Genomic DNA, 18917 nt, shown 5'->3' with positions numbered 1-18917 from the left:
AAATACAAAATTATTGATGGTTGGAAGATAATTTTTCTGGAAAAAAAATGAAACTAATAATAAGCAATTATGATTAATTATTTATTTTATTAGCATCACCACCAATTATCAAATCCAAATTCTTAAAACAAAATAGTGAATGAGAGAACTATATCATCTGCAAACGAAGCAGTTTTAGTCGTGTCTGCACCTGCTGAAAAGCGAGTTTAAAGTGTGGGCAAGCAAAGGTAAGAGACACGGGCTGCTCTGCTATCCGGACACACCCTTCAAAGCATCAGATAAGAAAGCCTCAGGGTTGCTGATATCTCCAAGCAAACCTTTGCAATATTTTAGATTAACATCAAATAACAATTAATATTCAGCACTTCTTACCAACAACGTCACAGAACTCGTCAAAAGAGGCGCAAGGCAGCAGTTCATCAGAGTAGAATGTGAGAAGTTGGTTGCACGCCTTCAAGAGGGCCTCATCATTGTGCCGGATGTACTCAGCCAGTGCACTTGGCCACTGTTCTTCAGTGCTACAGTTCACCTTCTGTAGCGTTTGGAATAAATTAGAAATGCGCTTTTTAATTTTGACAAATTCCAACCTTGAAGCAATTTTTGTAGAGGCCATCAACAAGACCGTAGAACATGAGGAACGGTTTGTAGACGACGTAATCTTTCACGGAGGTGTCCGACAGCTTTGTTGCTTTCACTTGCTGAGTGTTTGTCTTTTCCAAATTCCTGGCCTGCGCAAGGAAAAGCAGCCGCCTCAAGTGGGCCACTCCATCCTCCTGCTCCCATCTGAAAGAAAAACATTAGTTCCAAAAATTTCTTTGTGAATTGAGACAACAAACTTCTTGGTTGAACGAAGGAGCAGCGACATGACACACCAATACAAAGGACCTTCGGGCACAAAGGAATTGATCACCCAGGTCTCTGCATTTGCATTCAAATAACTAGCCAAGGACTTTTCTTCGCGGGCAGCACAACGAGTGCTAAGACATGAAAGTTAATCAATAAACTTGAAAATATTTGATGGCAAAATCCCTTACGTATTGAGAACATATAGAGCCATGTGGATCAAATATGGCAGAAGGTGCATGTTGGACTCAGGGCCACCACCACTAGTGTCTTCGTTGAAAGATCGCTCATGTGCAAACTTGAGGAGCAGCAGTTTCAGGTCATGAGCTGTGCTGGAGTACGAGATGTCTCTGTGTCCAGTGCATTCCTAAAAATTAACAAAAAATATAAAGAAGGATTCATTTGAATAATTTCAGTTTATTTTTAAAATACCTGAAGGTAGGTGTTGTGTCTGGCAAGGCAGCTGGCAAAGGCAGATTCAGGCACCGAAGGACCCCAGAGCGGCAGAAGACCATTGCACCTGGTGTTTGCATTTTGCAAAGCAGCCGACTCCCATTCGTCTCGAGTTCGGGCCTGACGGACAGCGGCCATGTGGCAATCGACATGAACCACATTGAAGTGGCTGACAGTAGAGTAGCCCAGAGCTCGGCGTTGTTTGCGCTCCTCCTCTTCAAAGGCACACCGCTTTGTAAATGTGTAAATGCCCAGTACCTTGCTTGGCTGGCAACTAAATAGAATATATAGTATTTATAAATTTAATTATTTTTCATTACAAAACATACCGATAGCCCTCTCGACAGATGACGCAGACTAGTCCTGTTTCCTCTCCCAGCTCTTCCATTTGTGAAAGCAAAGAGCTGCTGGCTGTGACTTGCCCCCTTTCATTTGTGTGCATGCCAAGGGAGCCTAGTTGTTTCTCCCTCATTGCCATGGCCAGTCTTTTCTTCTCAGCTCGAGTGTGTTGTCGTACCTGATTCACATTGTGGACTTTGTTTTTAATTCCAATTTTAATTGAAATATTTTACCTGTTCAATTCTTTCTTTGACAGCCTCATTTGTGCCCAGGGCTTCAAGCAAATTTTCAGACAGTGAACCGACCCTTTCTTCTGATGAAACTTGCTCAAGTCTGTGCAGAACAGCAATGCACTCGGGGGTAGAAACTTCCAGCTAATCATATAATATGTTTAATATTCAATTCTTCCTACTTATGTCATGCTCGTAATTTTTATACCTGAGTTGGTTCGTGTTGGGTAGCAAGTCCAGCCAGCAGTCTGAGAATTGCCTTCAGGGCAGGCCTGGAAATGAAGTCCTTCCACGCGTCTGTGCCTGGTACAAGCAGCAGTGGGGTGGCAGGTGGGGCGTGGGCGGCAATGTAATCGACTGCTCTGCGAACAACCCCCAGTTGGTTCAGGTGGTCTTTCAAAGTGCTGCCAGCAGCATTGTGGTCCATTCCAGATGCAAGCAGGCACAAGAACTCCATCTTCTGCTCTTCCTCAGCGCTGCGCGACTGATCATACTTTTCAAAATCAAATACAGGCGCCAGGTAATCAGTCAGGACGGTCATTCGAGCAGGGTCTCCATAGCTCAGGGCACCAGCTACCTTTGCAAGGTGTTCAAGTAGTTGCAGGCTGACCTGAAATTGATCAACCAAATTTAATATGATGTTCAACAAATTTGACCCTAAAACACTCATTCTGTGGTTAAATTTATTTTACCTCTCCCGTTGCAGCAAATTGCAGAAGATCTTTAACGTGGCCAGCACCCTTGTCAGTTCTGGTTAGTAGCAGGAAATGATCAAGAGGTTTATCGGCTGCTAGGGTGAGAATAGTCTCCATGATGGCCAGAATTTGTTCTGTGAGACGTGGCTCGGCCGCTTTTCCTGCTGACAGACACCGCTCTGCAGTGGCCAAGAAAACTTCGATGGCACCGACTGATGGGGTAGCCAACAGCTCTTGGTTGCTTCTCACCTATTTTATACATATAGTTATAGAATGTCTTACATAGTTTGAAAATTTTACCTTTGTGCAGAGGAGGAATAATTTCAAGAGCACCTGCAGCAATGGCTTTGATCTCAGAACATTTGTAACACACATGAGCCTTTTCAGCAAGATCTAGAAATATAAATATTACAATTAACATAATTATTAACTAAATCAAATTAAAATCTTACCTGAATTCCTCCTGACTCGGCCATTACATTGGCCATTTTGTAAACCTGCTCGTTGTCCACCTGCTGTTTACTCTTGTTGTCTAGGGTCTCTACAAATTCTTCTGTTGCATCCCCAAGCAAGCCTCTCATTCGGTAAACAACCCTCATGGCCTCTCCATCACCCTCAAGCAGCCAAATTTTCTTGTACACTTCTCTGACTGGCAGATCGAGACTGATAATTTTATTGTTGACCAGAAGCTCCATGCCATTATCATCTTCGAGCAAAGCCACCAGTTCGCAATCTTGGCAGATTTTGTTCTTCACATCTCGCATGAGCGGTCCCAGTCCTTTCATTAAAAAATTATAAATAAATGAATTTTTTCTTTGTAAATTCTAAATTGTACCTGGCTCAGAGCTTGTGTAAGGATTTCCGAGCATTCTTCCCTGCAAAAAGTCTTCCTGCTGAGGATCTTTGTCTAAGGTGAGAAGGAAGTCGCCAACATCATTTTCCTCAGGGCTGATAATAGAGCACAACCGCTCCAAAATGAACACCTGCATTTTAATGATAAATTACAAGAAAAAGATCGCACAGGAAAAATACTGACCGGCGTCAAATCATCATCCACCTCGCATCGTTCAACAGCGTCAAGACAAATGCGCATGAAATCGTTTGTTTCCGCCTCAGTGCCACTAGTCATCTCTTCCAGGAGCTCAAACAACTTGTCTTGCGTCTCATCAATGAGTCTCGTGCGCTGGACAGCCAGTCTGCGTAGTGCAAGGTAGCCGTTTAGCACTGCACCCACAAGACGGCCCTTGTAGAGTCTCTTGATGGCGTCATGCTCCATAAAGCAGGCCAGCAACTCAGTCAGGGCCTTCAGAGCAAAGCCTTCGGCAAGGTCGAGTGACCCTTCCTCCTGTTTGCTCAGCTGGCTGATTTCACGGCTGATCAGATCTGCCAGGCGTACAAGAGTACCCCGCAGGGCCAGGTATCGTTTCCAACAGTCTGCTTGGATCAGAGTGCGGTAGAGGGCAAGAAACTCGGCAGACGTCTCTCCAGCCGAACTGAGGTCATCAAGGAATTCCGTTAAGAGGTTCAGCAGCTCTTGCTTTCTTTGTGGTACCTGAAAAATAGAAATAAAAAAAATAAACAAAAAATGGTATTTAAATAATAACACAAAATAAAAAAGCGCACTTGTCCAAATTCTTACCTGACAGGCAAAGAAGGTCTCGAGCATCTTGCAAGCTGCTTGCCTGGCAACTCTGGAGCCTTGATTGAAGAGAACATGTTTCAGCCACGAGGCCTGTGAGAACCTGAGACGCGGTACATGATGTCCAGCTGAAGCTCTCCACCTGCGCAGGTATTTGTGACCCAAGTAAGCAGCCCTGGCCTCTTCCCTGGAGGTCGGTTCTTGTCTGCTCTGGTGACGAGCACGCCATCTGGCAAATGAGTGCCTCGCGTCGCCGTTAAGCCAAGCGTCTAGACTGAGAGTGGAGTCTTGAGACGGAGCGACGCTGGCCATCTGAAGCACGCTTTTTTCTTTATGGGCCTGTGTGGTTGGCTTGGGTGGGTTCATCAGCCCCAGAAGGATGTGCAAGCACGGCAAAAGCACTGCTTCTGTAACTGGGGGAGACGCCTGCTGCACTGCAGCCAAGTAAAGACGCACCACACAACGCAACTTTTCTTCCCAGCAAGAGTCCTCTGTGCAAATTAGGGAGGACAAAAGACTCATCTCTGGCTGCACGCTTAATTGCCTAAAATTTAACACATAAATTCATTTAATATTGAGAGAAGAATTGAAGTAATAAAATTTATATTTTATTAATAATCTACATACCCTGATGAAGGTGCCGAGAGGGCTACGGAGATGCGGTCAGTGAGCAATTGGCAGAGCTCGGCAGTTGTGTCTGGCTGGTCTCGAGCAAGCAGACACAGCAACTGGCGCACCTGCTGTTGCACGCTGGCACTTCGACGGTGCAAATTTCGTTCGACCAGCTCACTCACAAGTCCACTGCGTCGCAGAAGCTCTTTGGGGCTGGAGATCGAGGCCAATGCCTTCAACAAGGTGAGACAGTGTTCCATTGTGGCGCTGGCGCATCCGTAGCAACCCTTGCATGAGTGGGACAGGCTGCGGCTTCCACGAGCGCGCGGGGCATTGTCACGCTGCTTGCGGTCATAAGCAACAATTTCCTCTCGGCATGCGAGAACCTTTAGACAAAAATAATAAATAAAACAAGATTAATTTTGTCTGAATAGTTGACATATAACATTGCCAAAAAATATGTATATTGCCAAAAGGCAAAATTTTGGATTCTTGTATAAACAATTGCAAGTACCTTTTGAGAGATTTTTCCAAGTTCTTCAAATGACCCCTTGCAATCTGTGCAGTATCTTTGGGCCAAAAGTTGGATTTTGTGCTTAACATGAGTGGTAGAGGCACCTCCTGATGTGGAGCTTGAGGACGGTGTTTCTTCAGATGATGCAACCTGCCCCTCTTCGACATTGTGCAAAATGTTCTCAATAGTGGGTCTAATAGCAGTAAGCTGCTTGTACACCCGATCTGCACGCTCCTGCATAGTAGCTATGGCTGCAAGCGTTTTGCGCCGGTCATCATCATTTTCGATTGGATCCACAGCACAGCAGGCCCGTGCCACCAAAGTGTATTCAAACTTTGCATATTTGCAGAAGCCGCAAGCATGGCACAAGAATGGGTCCTAGAATTTTTTTTTTTTTAAGTAACCATCTTTTGATTTAAGTACCCAAATGAATTTTTGCTTACCTTTTCGTCGTAATTAATGGCTCTGCACTTGTGGCATTGGAAAACATTTTCACCACAGTTTCCGCAAACTCCTGGATTTGATGGCACAGACACTCCACACCTGGGACACTGCAGCGTCTCTGAAGACGCTTGAATATTCTCATAAAAGTCAGAGTACTCGATCATCAAATTGCAGGCAACAATAGGCAGAGGGAAGTCGACCTTCAATATGAATTTAATTCAAACACCAGATCAAAATTTTAATTGCGTCTTACCTTCACTTCAGTCTGGCCAGATGTGAGAGTGACTCGCTTTGCCTTGTGCCACATAGACATCTTATTCTTCAGCTCAACCACAGCCTGTACAGTACGATTGTTGTAGTAAATGTTGATGGTGCGCAGCATCTTGGCCCGCTTTATATCTCCAATGCGTAAAGTGATACGGCTGATTGAGTGACTTCCAACGAGTTTCACTATCTGCGTCGTAGTTGTGAACTTTGAGTCAACTTTGACGGCTGACAGCTTAATGCTGGAGAGAGGCACCTCAGGGCTGTTGCACACAAGGCAAGGCCTGCTCTCAAAGTAATAGCCGTCTAGTTCAATGAACTGGCCAAGTTTGCTGTAGATCGATGTGTTTGGATGTTGAGCTAGAACTTGGTTTTGCGCCTTAAGAGCTTCAACAGCCAGATCAACCTGGTGAAAACAGAATATTAAAATCGTGTGATTAAGTTTGATCAGTATCACCATTTCTTGAAGTTTTCCGTTCTTGTCTGCAGTCTGTTTGGAGAAGTAGCCCAAGAGGTCAACAAATTGTGCGGCCTTTTTTCCGTAAGTCTTCAAACTGGGCCAGAAAGTCCAAAGAAGACCAAGAAGGTGTTGCTGCTCAGCATCATTGGAGTGCTCAAACAGACTGAGTACTAGCTCATGTGCCTGCCAGCGGACAGATGCAGCGTTTGTCTCCAGCAGGAAGGTTTTGATGAATTGGGCCATGACCTCAGAAGGAACATTTTTGTTTACATAGCCAACAAGTACTGAGCAGTCTGGTTTATCATCGTCAGATTCTACTGACCTCTCACGCTCTCTGCTGTTTTACAAGATGGTTAAAATTAATTGGCTTTTAATTTGAATTCATACAGCTTACCTTGGTCTGCATATAGCGTGTTGAAGAAGCTGAAGTACAGTTGGACAGACGCCTTCATCCAAGGTGCAACTGGCTTTGAACAAGAAGGGAATCAACGGTTCAGAGGCTAGGCAGAAGTTCTGCCAGTTGTTAGGTCTGCTGGTTGCCACTTCAAGACAGGCCTTCAGATGTTCCATGAGCTGAACTAGTTGGTCATAAGCAAGGGCTTCAGTAGCCAAGTTGGTGGCTCTGCCCATGTGGAATTCAAGTGCATGCAAATCCCGACTTTGACGATACTTGTCTTTGCTGCCACACAAGAACATGAGCAACTTTCGAACCTATGGTAAAAATGATTATAAATGAGTTAGAAATACAAAAGTAAAACATACTTGTCTCCGCACAAAGGGAGCCTGTGCAGTCATCATGTAGTCGCAGAGAATCTGTCTCCATTGCTGACCAAAAAGGGCAGCAGCTCCATCCGAGTGCTTCAGAACTTGATAGGGTAAGCGCAGAGCCATTTCCGTCAGCAGCTGTGGGTACGACTCAAAAACGTCTCCACCCAAGCCTTTAACATACTGCTTGAGGAAGAAAGGTGACATGTCCGGAGGAGCGGCAACAGGCTGGGATTTCAGGAAGCCTGGAGCTGTAGTCACTTGGCCGCTCTCTTGTCCCTTCCAGTAAATGAGCAGGCCTTGCAGCAGCGAGAGACAATAGTCAATGGCTTGACTTTCGACAAGACCAGAAGCCGTTGTCTGAGAAACATAGGCGTCACTAGATGTGGCAGCTTTGCTTGCTGCCTTGGCACGACTCATTAGGACACTGAGGAAGCGCATCATCACGAGATGTACTTCAACCAGCGGCGTGCGTCTGCATTCAGAGGCAGCAGACATGTCAACGGGACGTTTGATGCCCAGCTCGCTAATCAGTGCAGCCAGAAGTGCCTCCAGGCAGTGTCGGTCTCTGGTGTCCTCACCATCAAGGTCAGAGGTCAGAATCAGGATGACTTGCAGAAGAGGTATAGCCTGGACGCCGCCAACTTCTTGCAGTTTTGGGACAAATTCGAGAAGCTTTTCCAGAAGAAGTCTCTCTACGAGAAGAGAACGAGCCTCGGCCACCTCTTGTTGTTGTTCTGCCAACGGTTGGCTTTCTTTCTGGCCGCTGGATATCTTGGATGGCTCGTCAGAACGTCCCACTGCGTACATTTCAAAGCTCTCCGCACCACTTCCTCCACTCTCTGAGCCACCCTGTTCTGCTGGTGAAGTGCGTAAAGTGCTGCCATCAGTTGCGGCGTTTGAGCCTTCATCGTCGGAGCATGGAGCTGAGGCTGTTGTGTCTGACAGGTGGCCTGCTTCTGGAGCTTGGCTAGGACCTGCTTGACCAGCAAGAACTTGCAGATTCTGAAGAGCCTGGTGCGCCGCTTGTTGCGCCTCCAAATTCTGCATTCCCTAAACATTTCATTTTATTACTGCATTAAAGCTACATTGAAATAGTACCTGTTGCAGGTTTTGCTGGACAGTGAGCAGATTAGCAACTTGGTCACCATCTTCTTGCAAGCTTAGAGCTATGGCCAGTTCCATCATTGTCTCGTCCATGGCCTCAGGTGGTATGTCGAGCAGGGGCGGAAAACCGCCACCAGCGTTCAAAAGAGCCTCAATGGGATTGGCAGGAGGCAGCGGAGGTGGCACTCCGGCAGCCACTTCTCCTCCAAGCATTCGGATAGGCTCAGCTGTGTCAACGTCAGTTCCAGGAGGTGAAGGCGGAGGTGGAGATGCTACACGTTTCCTGCTGCGTTGTCTGGGGCGCAAAACTCTAATCAGCGCTTGTTTGCTACTGAACGACACTTGGGCGTCGGGGCAGAGTAGCAATTGTAGATAATGCTGTGCTGCAAGTGGAACCTGGAGAATGCATAACACAATTAATTTCACAACACATTAACAGGCAGTAATAAATTTCAGTACCTGTTCAACATCGCAGACAGAAAAGGCATGTATGATTTCCACCAGGGCATGCACAGTCGTTTCAACATGGCGAAGTCCAGGAACACAAACCGGAGCAAGAGAGGAGTTTGTGGGACGTGCTGCGTGCAATCTCCAAAATATATCCAGCAAATGCGCCACAAAAGGTCTTGGCCGTTTCTGATACAAGCTTTCGGCCATCTTGTGCAGATTGTTGGGACGTGCTGCTGCGATACTGCGAGCCATCAAAACCACACGGTAGAAGGCCTCAGCGTCCAAGTCTCTCGCTTCTGGAATGCTTGAAAGCTCATCAAGGACTGAAACCAAGTGCTCCATAATTGCGCGATCCTATATAAATGAACAAATTAATATGCATATCTTATATTTAATTTATAAAAAAGTTAACCTTAAAGTCGTAATAGTTTCCACGGCTAGAGTGGAGTGCAGCCAACAGAGATTTGGCATGAGTCTGAATTGTGTTTGAGGTTGGCAGAGTGAGCATTTTAGTGGCCAACTCAACAGTGACAATTTTCTGCTGCATCTGTTTCTCTTCCAGACAGCCAAACAATGTGAAGGAACCGTCTAACACTTCAAGTACTCCCGACACAACCTTCTCCAATGAGGTCAAAGGCTCTAAAGCACACAAATTTTCAGCGTCTCCGTTTCCAGCTGCGACTACTCCATTTGAAGAGCCAGGCTGTAAAATTTACATTAGTATAAAACAAGAAATAAAACCTTCAAAATTGTACCTCTTCATTTTCTTCAGGCCAACCAAAAGAATCCTTCGTTTTGCCATAGATGAGCATTGAGTCTAGCATTGTGACGTATTCTGGATCTTGGGATGGGCCGAAGGTAACTGACAACTTCCTATCAGCTTGCAGGCTTTCTTCTCTCGTTAAAGGGAAGTCGAACCATCTTGAGCCGGTGACATTTAGCTGAATGCTGCGACCTTGCACTTCCACAAAAGTGGGACTTCTTAATGGGTCTTGAGAACCCACCTTTATATAAAAAGATAAATGTAAAAAATGATAAAGTACGCTGATTTCTTTTGCATACCTGAATCCTAACTCCAGTCATAACCATAGAGGGATCAGCGTTGTTGACCTCAACGGTAAAGCCAGCAGGTCTGTTGTTGGCAATGTACTGACCCTGCTTAGCAAACCTATTCTTGATCTGCTCTGTATTATATGTCTCAAGAACGTCATTGCCACCATATTCAACCTCACTCATCAACTGACAGTGCTCAAAAAAGTCCACAGGGAATGCTGGGGCAGCATTCGGCTTGGCTGCTTTGCTCAAAGTTTTGATAGCAGCTGTTTTACGTCTCTTGGATGATTTGCTAGCTGGTTGAACAGCAAGCCAGAAAGAAGTGTGCTCTTGGCCGGCCATGTAGATGCGAAGACTGCCATCCTCACACAAAAGTATCAATGTCGTTCTCAATTCTGAGCCTGATGCTGCATGTCTGATCGCCACCATGTCCATGATTTTTGCCTTGGCTGGCACAACCTGATTTTCAGTATTAAGTGTTAATGTAATACAAAAATTTAGGTTTACAGTAATTTTTAATGCTACAAACACAAATGCAAAATTACCTTGATCTCCTGAACTAGAACTGTGTCTGGTCTCAGCATGAGGATCACAGGATTGTTTGACGATTGAAGAACACTGCAAACAAGGCCAGGGTGATTTGGAACCTCCGACCATTGGCAAAGAGGCTGAGCAGCTTGCGTCTGACTGGCTTTGCCTGCCTTGGCAAGCTGAATCTGGAAAACAGCTCCAAGATGCAGGTCTTTGTTGAGCGAAGCCAAGAAGCTTTTGCCCTGGTTGTAGCTGAAGAAGAGCAGCTGCAGTGTGTGGGAATAATAGACTGACACGCCACCACCTGCTATCAGACCATTGGCATCTTTGACGTCAGGGTGATTTACCTGTTTATACATATTTAAGTTATTTTTGTGACCGAAATAAATTTTATTTTTTGAACCTCAAGCGTGTTTGTGACATAGAAAGGTCCATGCTCTGCAGAGCTATCAGGGCCCATGGTTTGCGAGTAGATGTAACCTGCTGATGACATGAGCAGCAATGCTGGGTCAGAGTCCTCCGCAAACACAAACGTGGCATCTCTGATTTTGCCACTTGGCACTAGGAAGTAGAACTGCGGACTGAGAACATCCTTGGAAAGATCGTAAACTTTGACAAAGTCTGCAGTGATTAAAGCCAGCCTCGTTTGAGAACCTGGCAGCCAGACAGCCTTGATTATGTAGTTTCCAGTCTCAAGATGGGGATGCAGCACCAAGTGCTGGGACACAGTCCCTGAACCACTGAATGTTAAAACATGGCAATCCTTTAGACCGCACACGGCCAAGAAATCTTCATTGCATGGGTTTCCTATAAGCATAGATAAATAATTGGAATGGGTTGAATAAAATAATTAAAAATGTTATAAAGTATGACCTTTTGCAAAAAAATAAAAAGAGAATAATTAACAAACCAGTAATGGACAGAACAGTGAAAGGCACTGGAGCCGAAGCAAGTCTGGTCAGGGTAAGTTTCCTCTTTGAGGAGTCAGCCTGCTTGAGGAGGGCACTCAGCTGAAGAACAGTGATTTTGCCCTTTTCGTGGCTAACAGCTAAGTGCTGGCGTCTGCCATGTGGAGAGCTCAAGCAGCACATAGCCACTCTGCGGATCATGTGAGCAGACAGGAGCTGCCTGATAGTCTGGCCTTGGTCTCCAGGATAGTTAGAGCGCACGTTCTCGAAAGCACCTTCTTGAGACCCAAGAGTGGGCACCATCAACTGGTCACAGGCTTCAAACGTTTTCGGTTGGGTGTGCAAGCGGAGAAGAGCTTGCTGAGCTCTGGTATGGCATCCAACCTAAAATATTTACAAGAACACAAGAAGTTAATAAAATTTTCTTTTGATCAAATAAAATTACAAGTGATAAAGATTTCCACTTACCGAGCTGTTTCTGTCGCAAGCAGCTCTGACAGCGCCTACAAGCAAGCAGGCCAATTCCAACAGAGAGCCAACCAACGGGCTTCCAGCAGCATGGTGCATAAGAGCTTCACCACAAGCCTCAAGCTGTTGAGCAAGGGCAGCACGGTGACGAGCCTTGTCGTCTCTGGCTCTTTCTGAGCGCTCAGGAATAGGTGATGAAGTGGCTCTTCGTGGCTGTGACGAATCTGCGCTGAAAGGTGGCGCCGGTTGTGGCTCAGGACTGCGTTTTGAAAGAGCCAAACAGGAGTTGTCATCCTTGGCTCCGCAGTCACAAAAGAAGTTGCCATACTTTGCGTAAGTCACGTCGTGTGTCTTGTGGCAAACTCTGGCGCAAACGCTGCATACACCTACGCCATCAACCATTTTGCACGTGTGACAGTGATACCTGAGAAAAATAGTATTTTAATATAGAGCTTCATGAAAAAATTTAATTTTGTAATTTTACCAGTGTTGATTCATGAATTCTTTCTGGGTGAGAGTGAAAGTGCAAAGTTTGTTGCAGAGACTATCTTCATCAGAGTCTTCGCCAGTGCTATCTTCATCGTCTCCACCCATCCACTCCTCCATCCATTCACAGTCTAGAGTGTCAGGAGGGCTGAGGTCACAACTGTCCCAAGGAGACTGAGCTCTTTCTCCGATCAGAGCATTGTTTTGGGAGATTCCCAAGGCCCCGATGATATCAGCCACGTAGCAAAGCAGCTGGCCAGCAGCTTCCACAATGTCCCTCACTTTTCCTGTCAAAACTTGCTCCTAAAATAATAAAATAAATTAAAGTTTAAGTTTACAAGTACCATAGATAAAAAATATAGTACTACCTTTTCAATTTGCTTCAAAGTGTCTCCATCCAAAATGAATTCTTTGCATTGCTCAAGCCACAATGTAGCCGCACAGAACAAGTGAATGTGGCCTCTTCGAGATCCTGAATTTGCCAGCGTAACCATGATCTGCATCACATCCGAAAAACCTGTTCCTGGCATGTCCAGGGACAAAAGTCTTGAGCCTATTGGTATGAGGGCCTCCAAAATTGTTCTCGACAACGCCTCTGAGGCAGGACCCTCTTTCACAATATAAGAGACAAGGTATCGCAGCAGCTGCTGATTCTCTATTTGCTCGGGCCCAGAAGTTTTTTTGCTGGCCGTGGTTTCAGCTGGTTCAGGCGCTTCATCTGAAGGCACCTCTGGAGAATCCAGACACAGTTGGCCAAGCAAGAGGTGCCTTAGCCATTCTGATAACTCTTTCCTCTCTACTCCCGAGAGACGTGAAACAGTTGCAATGCACAAGGCCTCCAAAGGACCTCCAGGGCTCTTTTCAGCAGCAGAAAACAATTGATTGAAGAATCTAATAAAAATTAAATTAATAACAGATAAATGTTTCTAATTATTTTACTATATTAAAAAATTGCTACCTTCTATTGGTTGTTTGTCTTGCAAGAAGAACTTTGGTGAGGTCAGCATCTGTGAAAAACGTCAACAGAGCTGGTGCACCTTGCTCCAGCATTGCTTCCATAATTTTCAAACATTCAAGATGTACTCTTTCATCGACCCCCTCTGCCAACAGTAGTCTGTAGCAATGTGCAAGGAGAGTGCAAAACACCTACAAACTGTGTATTAGATTTAAATCTTATAAACCAGCCCATTTTTAAACCTGTCTTTGTTGGTCTTCATTTGTGGACTCAAGAAGAGCGGCGCTCAGGAGTTCAAAAAGATATTCAGCACAGGCATCTTGTGACACCGGCAAAAGAGCAGCCACAATTTGCTGACGAAGTGCCAGATCTCCAGGGCCGAGTTTGGTGGCCAAGTCGGATGAGAATGTGACAAGGGCATGTGTGAGGTGCTTCAGGGATTCATTGGTCAAACAGGAGTCACATCTGTACAACTTAGACACATGATTGTTCAGAACACTCAACAAATGGCTTTCTGCTGGGAGTTGGTCAGTTGCATACGCCTGATAAAAAGTAAATTTTAAAATACATTAATAATGACTGTTAGATTTCAAAATGAAAAATAAAGGCTTATTTGGAAAGATCACTTACAGATCCAGGGACGTAGGATGCTTTTGTGCTGTTCCATCTGTCTAGAGCCGAGCGAACTGAAGCAGGTAGTAGAGTCCGTAGACCCAGCGTCAAATTTGCAGTGTGCGTGTTTTGCGATGATGCCACGGCCAACACGTCTAGAAGCCACTCGTTGCTCTCTTCAACATAGGCAAGGACACCTTTCCTGATGGCCCCAGAGATGTGAGCCAACACAGCAAGCAAGTCAGGCAAAAGACTGATGGCTGTCTCGACGGCCGCTTGCTGCTTTGGATCATGCAAGTGGCCTAGCAGTTTAGCAAGGACTACATCAACCGCTATCACATCTGACAAGTGAAGAGACGGAGAGCCAGAAGCCTGAAGATACTTGGATCGGAACGCAGATAGAACAGATCGAGCTACAGTGGCTGTGTAATGCAGGCTGGTCTGTGTTGAACTGACTGTTTTAAGCAGTGTATCCACATTGGCAGGAAGTATTCCCTGAAATTGAAGACGATTGTTATTTCAGATTATTTGTAATATAAAATGAATGGTTCAATTAGATTATATTTTGGAGTTGGTGAATAATTTAAAAAATACCTGTTTTATCAAATTGTCTTTGATGTATGAAGAGAAGACTGTGCAGCCTGTTCTGGGACCCCAGACAAGCGTGTACAGCAACAGAGGGACATCGCTGGGGTCAGCACCCACTCCCAATTGGCTCACAAATGGGGCTGACGGAGGCAGCAAAAGAAGCATGCGCCAGGCGCTGCAGAACAGGTACTGAACTGTGCACAGGAGAGACGTAGACTGGCCTTTGCGGCACCAGCTGGAGTCGCATTTGTGCAAGACGCCTAGCAGATTGATCAAAGCGTCGACAAGAGCAGGGTATTTGAGTTTTTCTGGAGTGGCAAGAACAAAATTGCAAGCCAGCCCGTCCAATTTTGGACACTCTTCGTGGTTCATTTCAAGAGAGGTCAGACTGTAGTATCTGTTAATAAAAGTAGGAAAATTTAGGACATGAATAATTTCTTTAATCAATTTATTAATTATCAATCATTCATTTTTCAACTCACCTGGGTCTCATTCCAGAGTCCTCTTGACCTGCTCCTTTGGTCATGTTATCTACCACATCCTGAGAAGGACAGAACATCCTTGATGCAATTTTTGACCCCTTGTCAGCAGGCACTAAGCCTGTGGCGCTAAACAAGTTCCATTTGATTTGCTCCAAGAGCACAGAGGGTGCCTCGTACAGGTGACGCATCAAGTGTTCGAACAGGTGGATGAGTCGAGCTGTGTGGAGCAACTGGCTTTCCCTCAACGTAGAAACTTTTTCTGCTAACAGCTCGCCACATTTGATGAGGCCACTGGACACCTATCAATTTAAAATATTTTTCAATGCTGCAAAATATGACTAAAAAATAAATATCAATTACCTGAAGTAAGACAGACTTCTTTTGCAGCAGACTTAGGTAATGGAAAAAGAAGAGCAGCAGCTGGGCGTGCTCAACATTCAAATCTTCATTCTCTGAGTCAACTTGCTCTGCAGGACTTGTGACACATTCAAGCAAAGTGTTGATCAGACGGCTCCAAATTCGCAAAATCAAAGCTTCTTGGTCAGGCTGTTTCTTCATCACAATAAACTGGGAGAGCACAGCCAATGCTCGAGGATATACCTAAAAGTTGAATTAAAAAATGTCCTTGAATTTTTTTCAGAAGAATAAATTACCTGTAATGGCCACGGTTGCTCCTGCGGAGTAGGGTTGACACCAAGATGGCTGAGCAAGGAGATTTGCAGAGCATCTGGCAAAACAGACGTGGCTAGCAGGTTATGGGTGTAAAGCGTCAGGTGGTGGCTGAATTTGAAATAAAGGGCACCAAGACTTGCACCGAAGTAGGCAGGAATGGAGCCTGTCTTGGTCCTCGCAGTTTCTCTGTCCAAGTCTCTAATGATGGCAGCCAGGATGACCGTGTGTTGCTCGCTGAAGTTGGTGGCAACATTTGAACGTATCAAACCGCTGGTGGAGCACACCAAGTTGGCCGTCAGGAAGTTGAAGACTTCACTAGCCAACTGAATGTAGCCGTGAGGTTCACCCTTTTCAGGCACGACCGAGCTCTGAAGTCCTGATGATGAGGAGATGGCTGCCTGTTGGCCACTTTTTGAATCATCACGCTCTCCCTCAGCTTCACTGCCTTCTGATATTACTTTTGGAGCAAGAGTCTTCTCCAGCCACAGACCTAAGCAAATAAATAAATCGAAAAAAAATTATTCCATTTATTAACTGAATAAAAAAAATGTTTAAAAACTAATTCATAAATATCTTTTCATATCTTGAAAAAAAGGAATACCTAAGATGGGCTCACTATCCTCGTCTTCGGAACTATCCTCGGAAAAGCTGAAGTCGTCTCCATTGTATATTGTGGAGTCTGAGAAACTGACAGTGTCCTCTTCATTGGTTGGTTTGAGTGCCTTTTTCAATGTGTACGCCTTCCTATATGAAATGATGGCCAAGTAGTGCAGCAGTTGCAGCAAAGGTGCCGCATTAAGAAGGTAGGCAACTCTTTCCCCTGCTGTATGCTTGGCGCATAGGTCCTCAGGGTCAAGCAGTGGACCTTCGACTGGTTCTTTGTCGTCTTCATCAAGATCCGCCATAAGGTGGGTGCAAAGTTTGAGGGCGTGGCCTGCAAGAGCCACAGACAGAACACTGAAACCTTGCTGCACTTTCTGCAGGTTCAGTCTGCCAGAGGTTGCACGACTCGGCGATTTTCCTTTTTCTTGCTGTCGGTGTTCGTAAGTTGCAGAGACCTGATAAAACCGTTGAAATAAATTAAACAAAAGTTTATTTTATTTGGAAAATTATATTTATAAACTTAAACATAATTTTTTGATAACAAACCTGCTGCCAAAGTCCATGGAGAAGAACAGCAGCCCAGTGCGCCTCCACATTTTGCAGGGTGCCTTTCTCAACATGCTTTGATGAGGCCAGTGCTGCAGACACAATGTCTGCTACTTCAATGGCTTTCTCCACCACACCAACCATTGACGGGTCTAAATCCTCCTCTTTTCCTTTGGCTGTTGCTTGGTTGGCGTTGAGCAGAACGGCTGACGAAGCACACGAAACGGCTGCTTGCAGACAAGCTTTGCTGAGTTTTGCCAACTTGTTAACTTTTTCCGAGTTCAGAGGCTCAAGAATGGGAAGCGCTAGAGCGGTGTGAACCAAAGAGACTTCAGCAAGCAGGGTTGCTGAGTGCTGTTTGATTTGCATAGCATCTTGGGATGTCAAAGTTTTTTCTTCACTGTAAATAAATAAATAGAGATTATTTTTCTTTTTAAATATGATAAGATCTTAATAAGCAAGAAGAAAAATAAAGTTAAATAAAAAAAAAAAAACAACAACATGACAATTGTTATTAGAAATCCTATCCTTACATGAAGACAATTAATTAAAAAAAAAATTAAAATTACCTAGAGAGGTAAGGTTTGAGGCTGCCCAGGCCGAGGCAGACATTCAAAATTCGGTCAGAGGCATTAAGGGCTTTCAAGCTGATCACATTTTTGCGCACAAACTGGTTGTGTGCCTCAGTCTCAGCCGCCTCTTTTGTACTTTCAGCCGAGTCCACCGCAGCTGAAGGACTCAAGGGTGTGGTCAGTTGTTCCAGGATTGCGGCCGTCAGGTCTGAGCGAGGTCTTTTCAAAGGCTCGGCCTCTTTTTCCTGGCTGCCGGCCTTCGACGGTCCAGGCAGTCTTGCCACCTTCATGTCGGCCGTCAGGGCAAGGCGATCTGCCACCTGGAGGGTGCTTTTGCTCTGACACAAACCCTGCACTGCCAGAAGAAGCAGACGGGCCATGTGACCATCATCCGCCTCAAGTCGGCTGAGTCGCTCGACCAGAAAGTGCAGAAGAATTTTCGAAGCATGGGCCACACTCGAGACCTGGCTTTTCTCCACTGCAAAATAAAAAGGAATTTTCTCTCAATAGAACAAAATAATTTGCATTTTCTTGATAGATAAAAATAAAAAATATTAATGCAAAAAGTTATTGCAAATTATTTAATAAAATAAATCATGAATACTCACAACTGTCAGCCCCAGAACTGAGATATTCTGCAGCCAAAATGCTGAAGGCTGTGTAGAACGGTTCATATTCTGCATCATGACTCTCAAAATCAGATTCACTGAAAATACATATTTTTTTCATGACTAAAAATTGAAAATAAACTATTAAGCCTAAAGTCCCCTCCTTGTTTTGTTAATTTCAGTTTACATATTATTTTTTCAGCAAGGAAATTCATAAGTATATAATTTATTGAGGTATGTACATATTCGTTCAAAAATTTTGCTTGTGAAGTAATTAAATTCCCTTTTGGAACGTCTTGCCAAAAATCCTTGAAGAATGTCTAGCCAAACAGTTAGTGGATCGATTGCAACAGTCTGAAAAGTTTTTCGTAAATCACGGTGGAGTTGCGGCACATTTTTGGCTCGCAAACATTCCTATAGAAGCGTGTGTAGGTACAATTAAAATAGTTCGGTATGTGAAAAATGATCTGAATATTTTAGAATCCCCATAAAAACAATGCTTTCTTCGTTAGAAATTGCCAGAAGTTCTAAAATAAGACAGACGAGGATAAATGAGACGGGTGAGGAAAGGGCTTTTTAAGATTGGCAAAAACAACGTCGTTGGTGGTCCCACGGCCTCCACGGAGGCGGCCTCACCTTCGGATGATTCCTTTGACGAAATTAGAAACGTCCAACTTGCTCAACGAGCCGTACGAAGCGGCCAAAATTGGTTTGATTATCGAGGTCCACTCGACACCGCCGCTGCTCGCTGCCATTTTTCCTATTTAGTCATTTTTCTAGTTTTTTCACGGAGATTTCAAAGCGCAGCTGACGCGAAAGAAGCGAACATGGACTACGAAGCTCCTTGAAACGGCCCCGCGAATTCGCATGTCGTAGGCCGCACAGTCGCACATGCAAAAAAGCTAGTTGTATTTTCCGGTATTTTCTTCTTTTATTCGTGGTCAGAATTAAATACTACAAAAATTTCCTTTTCAGAAGTGAGCATAAAATTATATTTTTTCTTATTTAAAATTATGAA

At 44.8% G+C, this 18917-nt stretch overlaps 1 protein-coding gene across 2 annotated transcripts; it reads right to left on the bottom strand.

Moving 5' to 3' along the window:
• Positions 1–67: 67 nt before the first annotated feature.
• Positions 68–18654, bottom strand: LOC132201682 (E3 ubiquitin-protein ligase UBR4). 2 transcript variants are annotated; one of them, XM_059628041.1, is made up of 45 exons: positions 18536–18654; positions 17900–17997; positions 17289–17769; positions 16720–17119; positions 16172–16628; positions 15552–16060; positions 15259–15498; positions 14899–15197; positions 14423–14813; positions 13847–14323; positions 13459–13758; positions 13220–13407; positions 12630–13152; positions 12260–12564; positions 11776–12199; positions 11310–11691; positions 10803–11206; positions 10414–10746; positions 9878–10327; positions 9571–9819; positions 9228–9518; positions 8825–9169; positions 8360–8761; positions 7256–8311; positions 6888–7204; positions 6491–6830; positions 6023–6439; positions 5769–5969; positions 5326–5703; positions 4827–5197; positions 4200–4743; positions 3597–4112; positions 3396–3543; positions 3013–3338; positions 2861–2953; positions 2558–2809; positions 2074–2475; positions 1869–2009; positions 1626–1813; positions 1276–1570; positions 1035–1210; positions 837–977; positions 588–783; positions 373–532; positions 68–317 (listed from the first exon to the last, which is right to left on the bottom strand). In XM_059628041.1, exons 1-45 carry the CDS (start codon positions 18652–18654, stop codon positions 250–252), a joined length of 14793 nt encoding a protein of 4930 aa, XP_059484024.1. In that variant the 3' UTR covers positions 68–249. The 2 variants fall into 2 exon arrangements, with proteins under 2 accessions (XP_059484024.1, XP_059484025.1); XM_059628042.1 differs by having other exon boundaries at positions 6491–6827.
• Positions 18655–18917: the final 263 nt, after the last annotated feature.

The sequence above is a fragment of the Neocloeon triangulifer genome, unplaced genomic scaffold, assembly GCF_031216515.1.
Source record: "Neocloeon triangulifer isolate White Clay Creek 2 clone unplaced genomic scaffold, ASM3121651v1 ptg000014l, whole genome shotgun sequence".
NCBI lineage: Eukaryota > Metazoa > Arthropoda > Insecta > Ephemeroptera > Baetidae > Neocloeon > Neocloeon triangulifer.
This window is presented reverse-complemented; position numbering and strand designations above follow the sequence as displayed.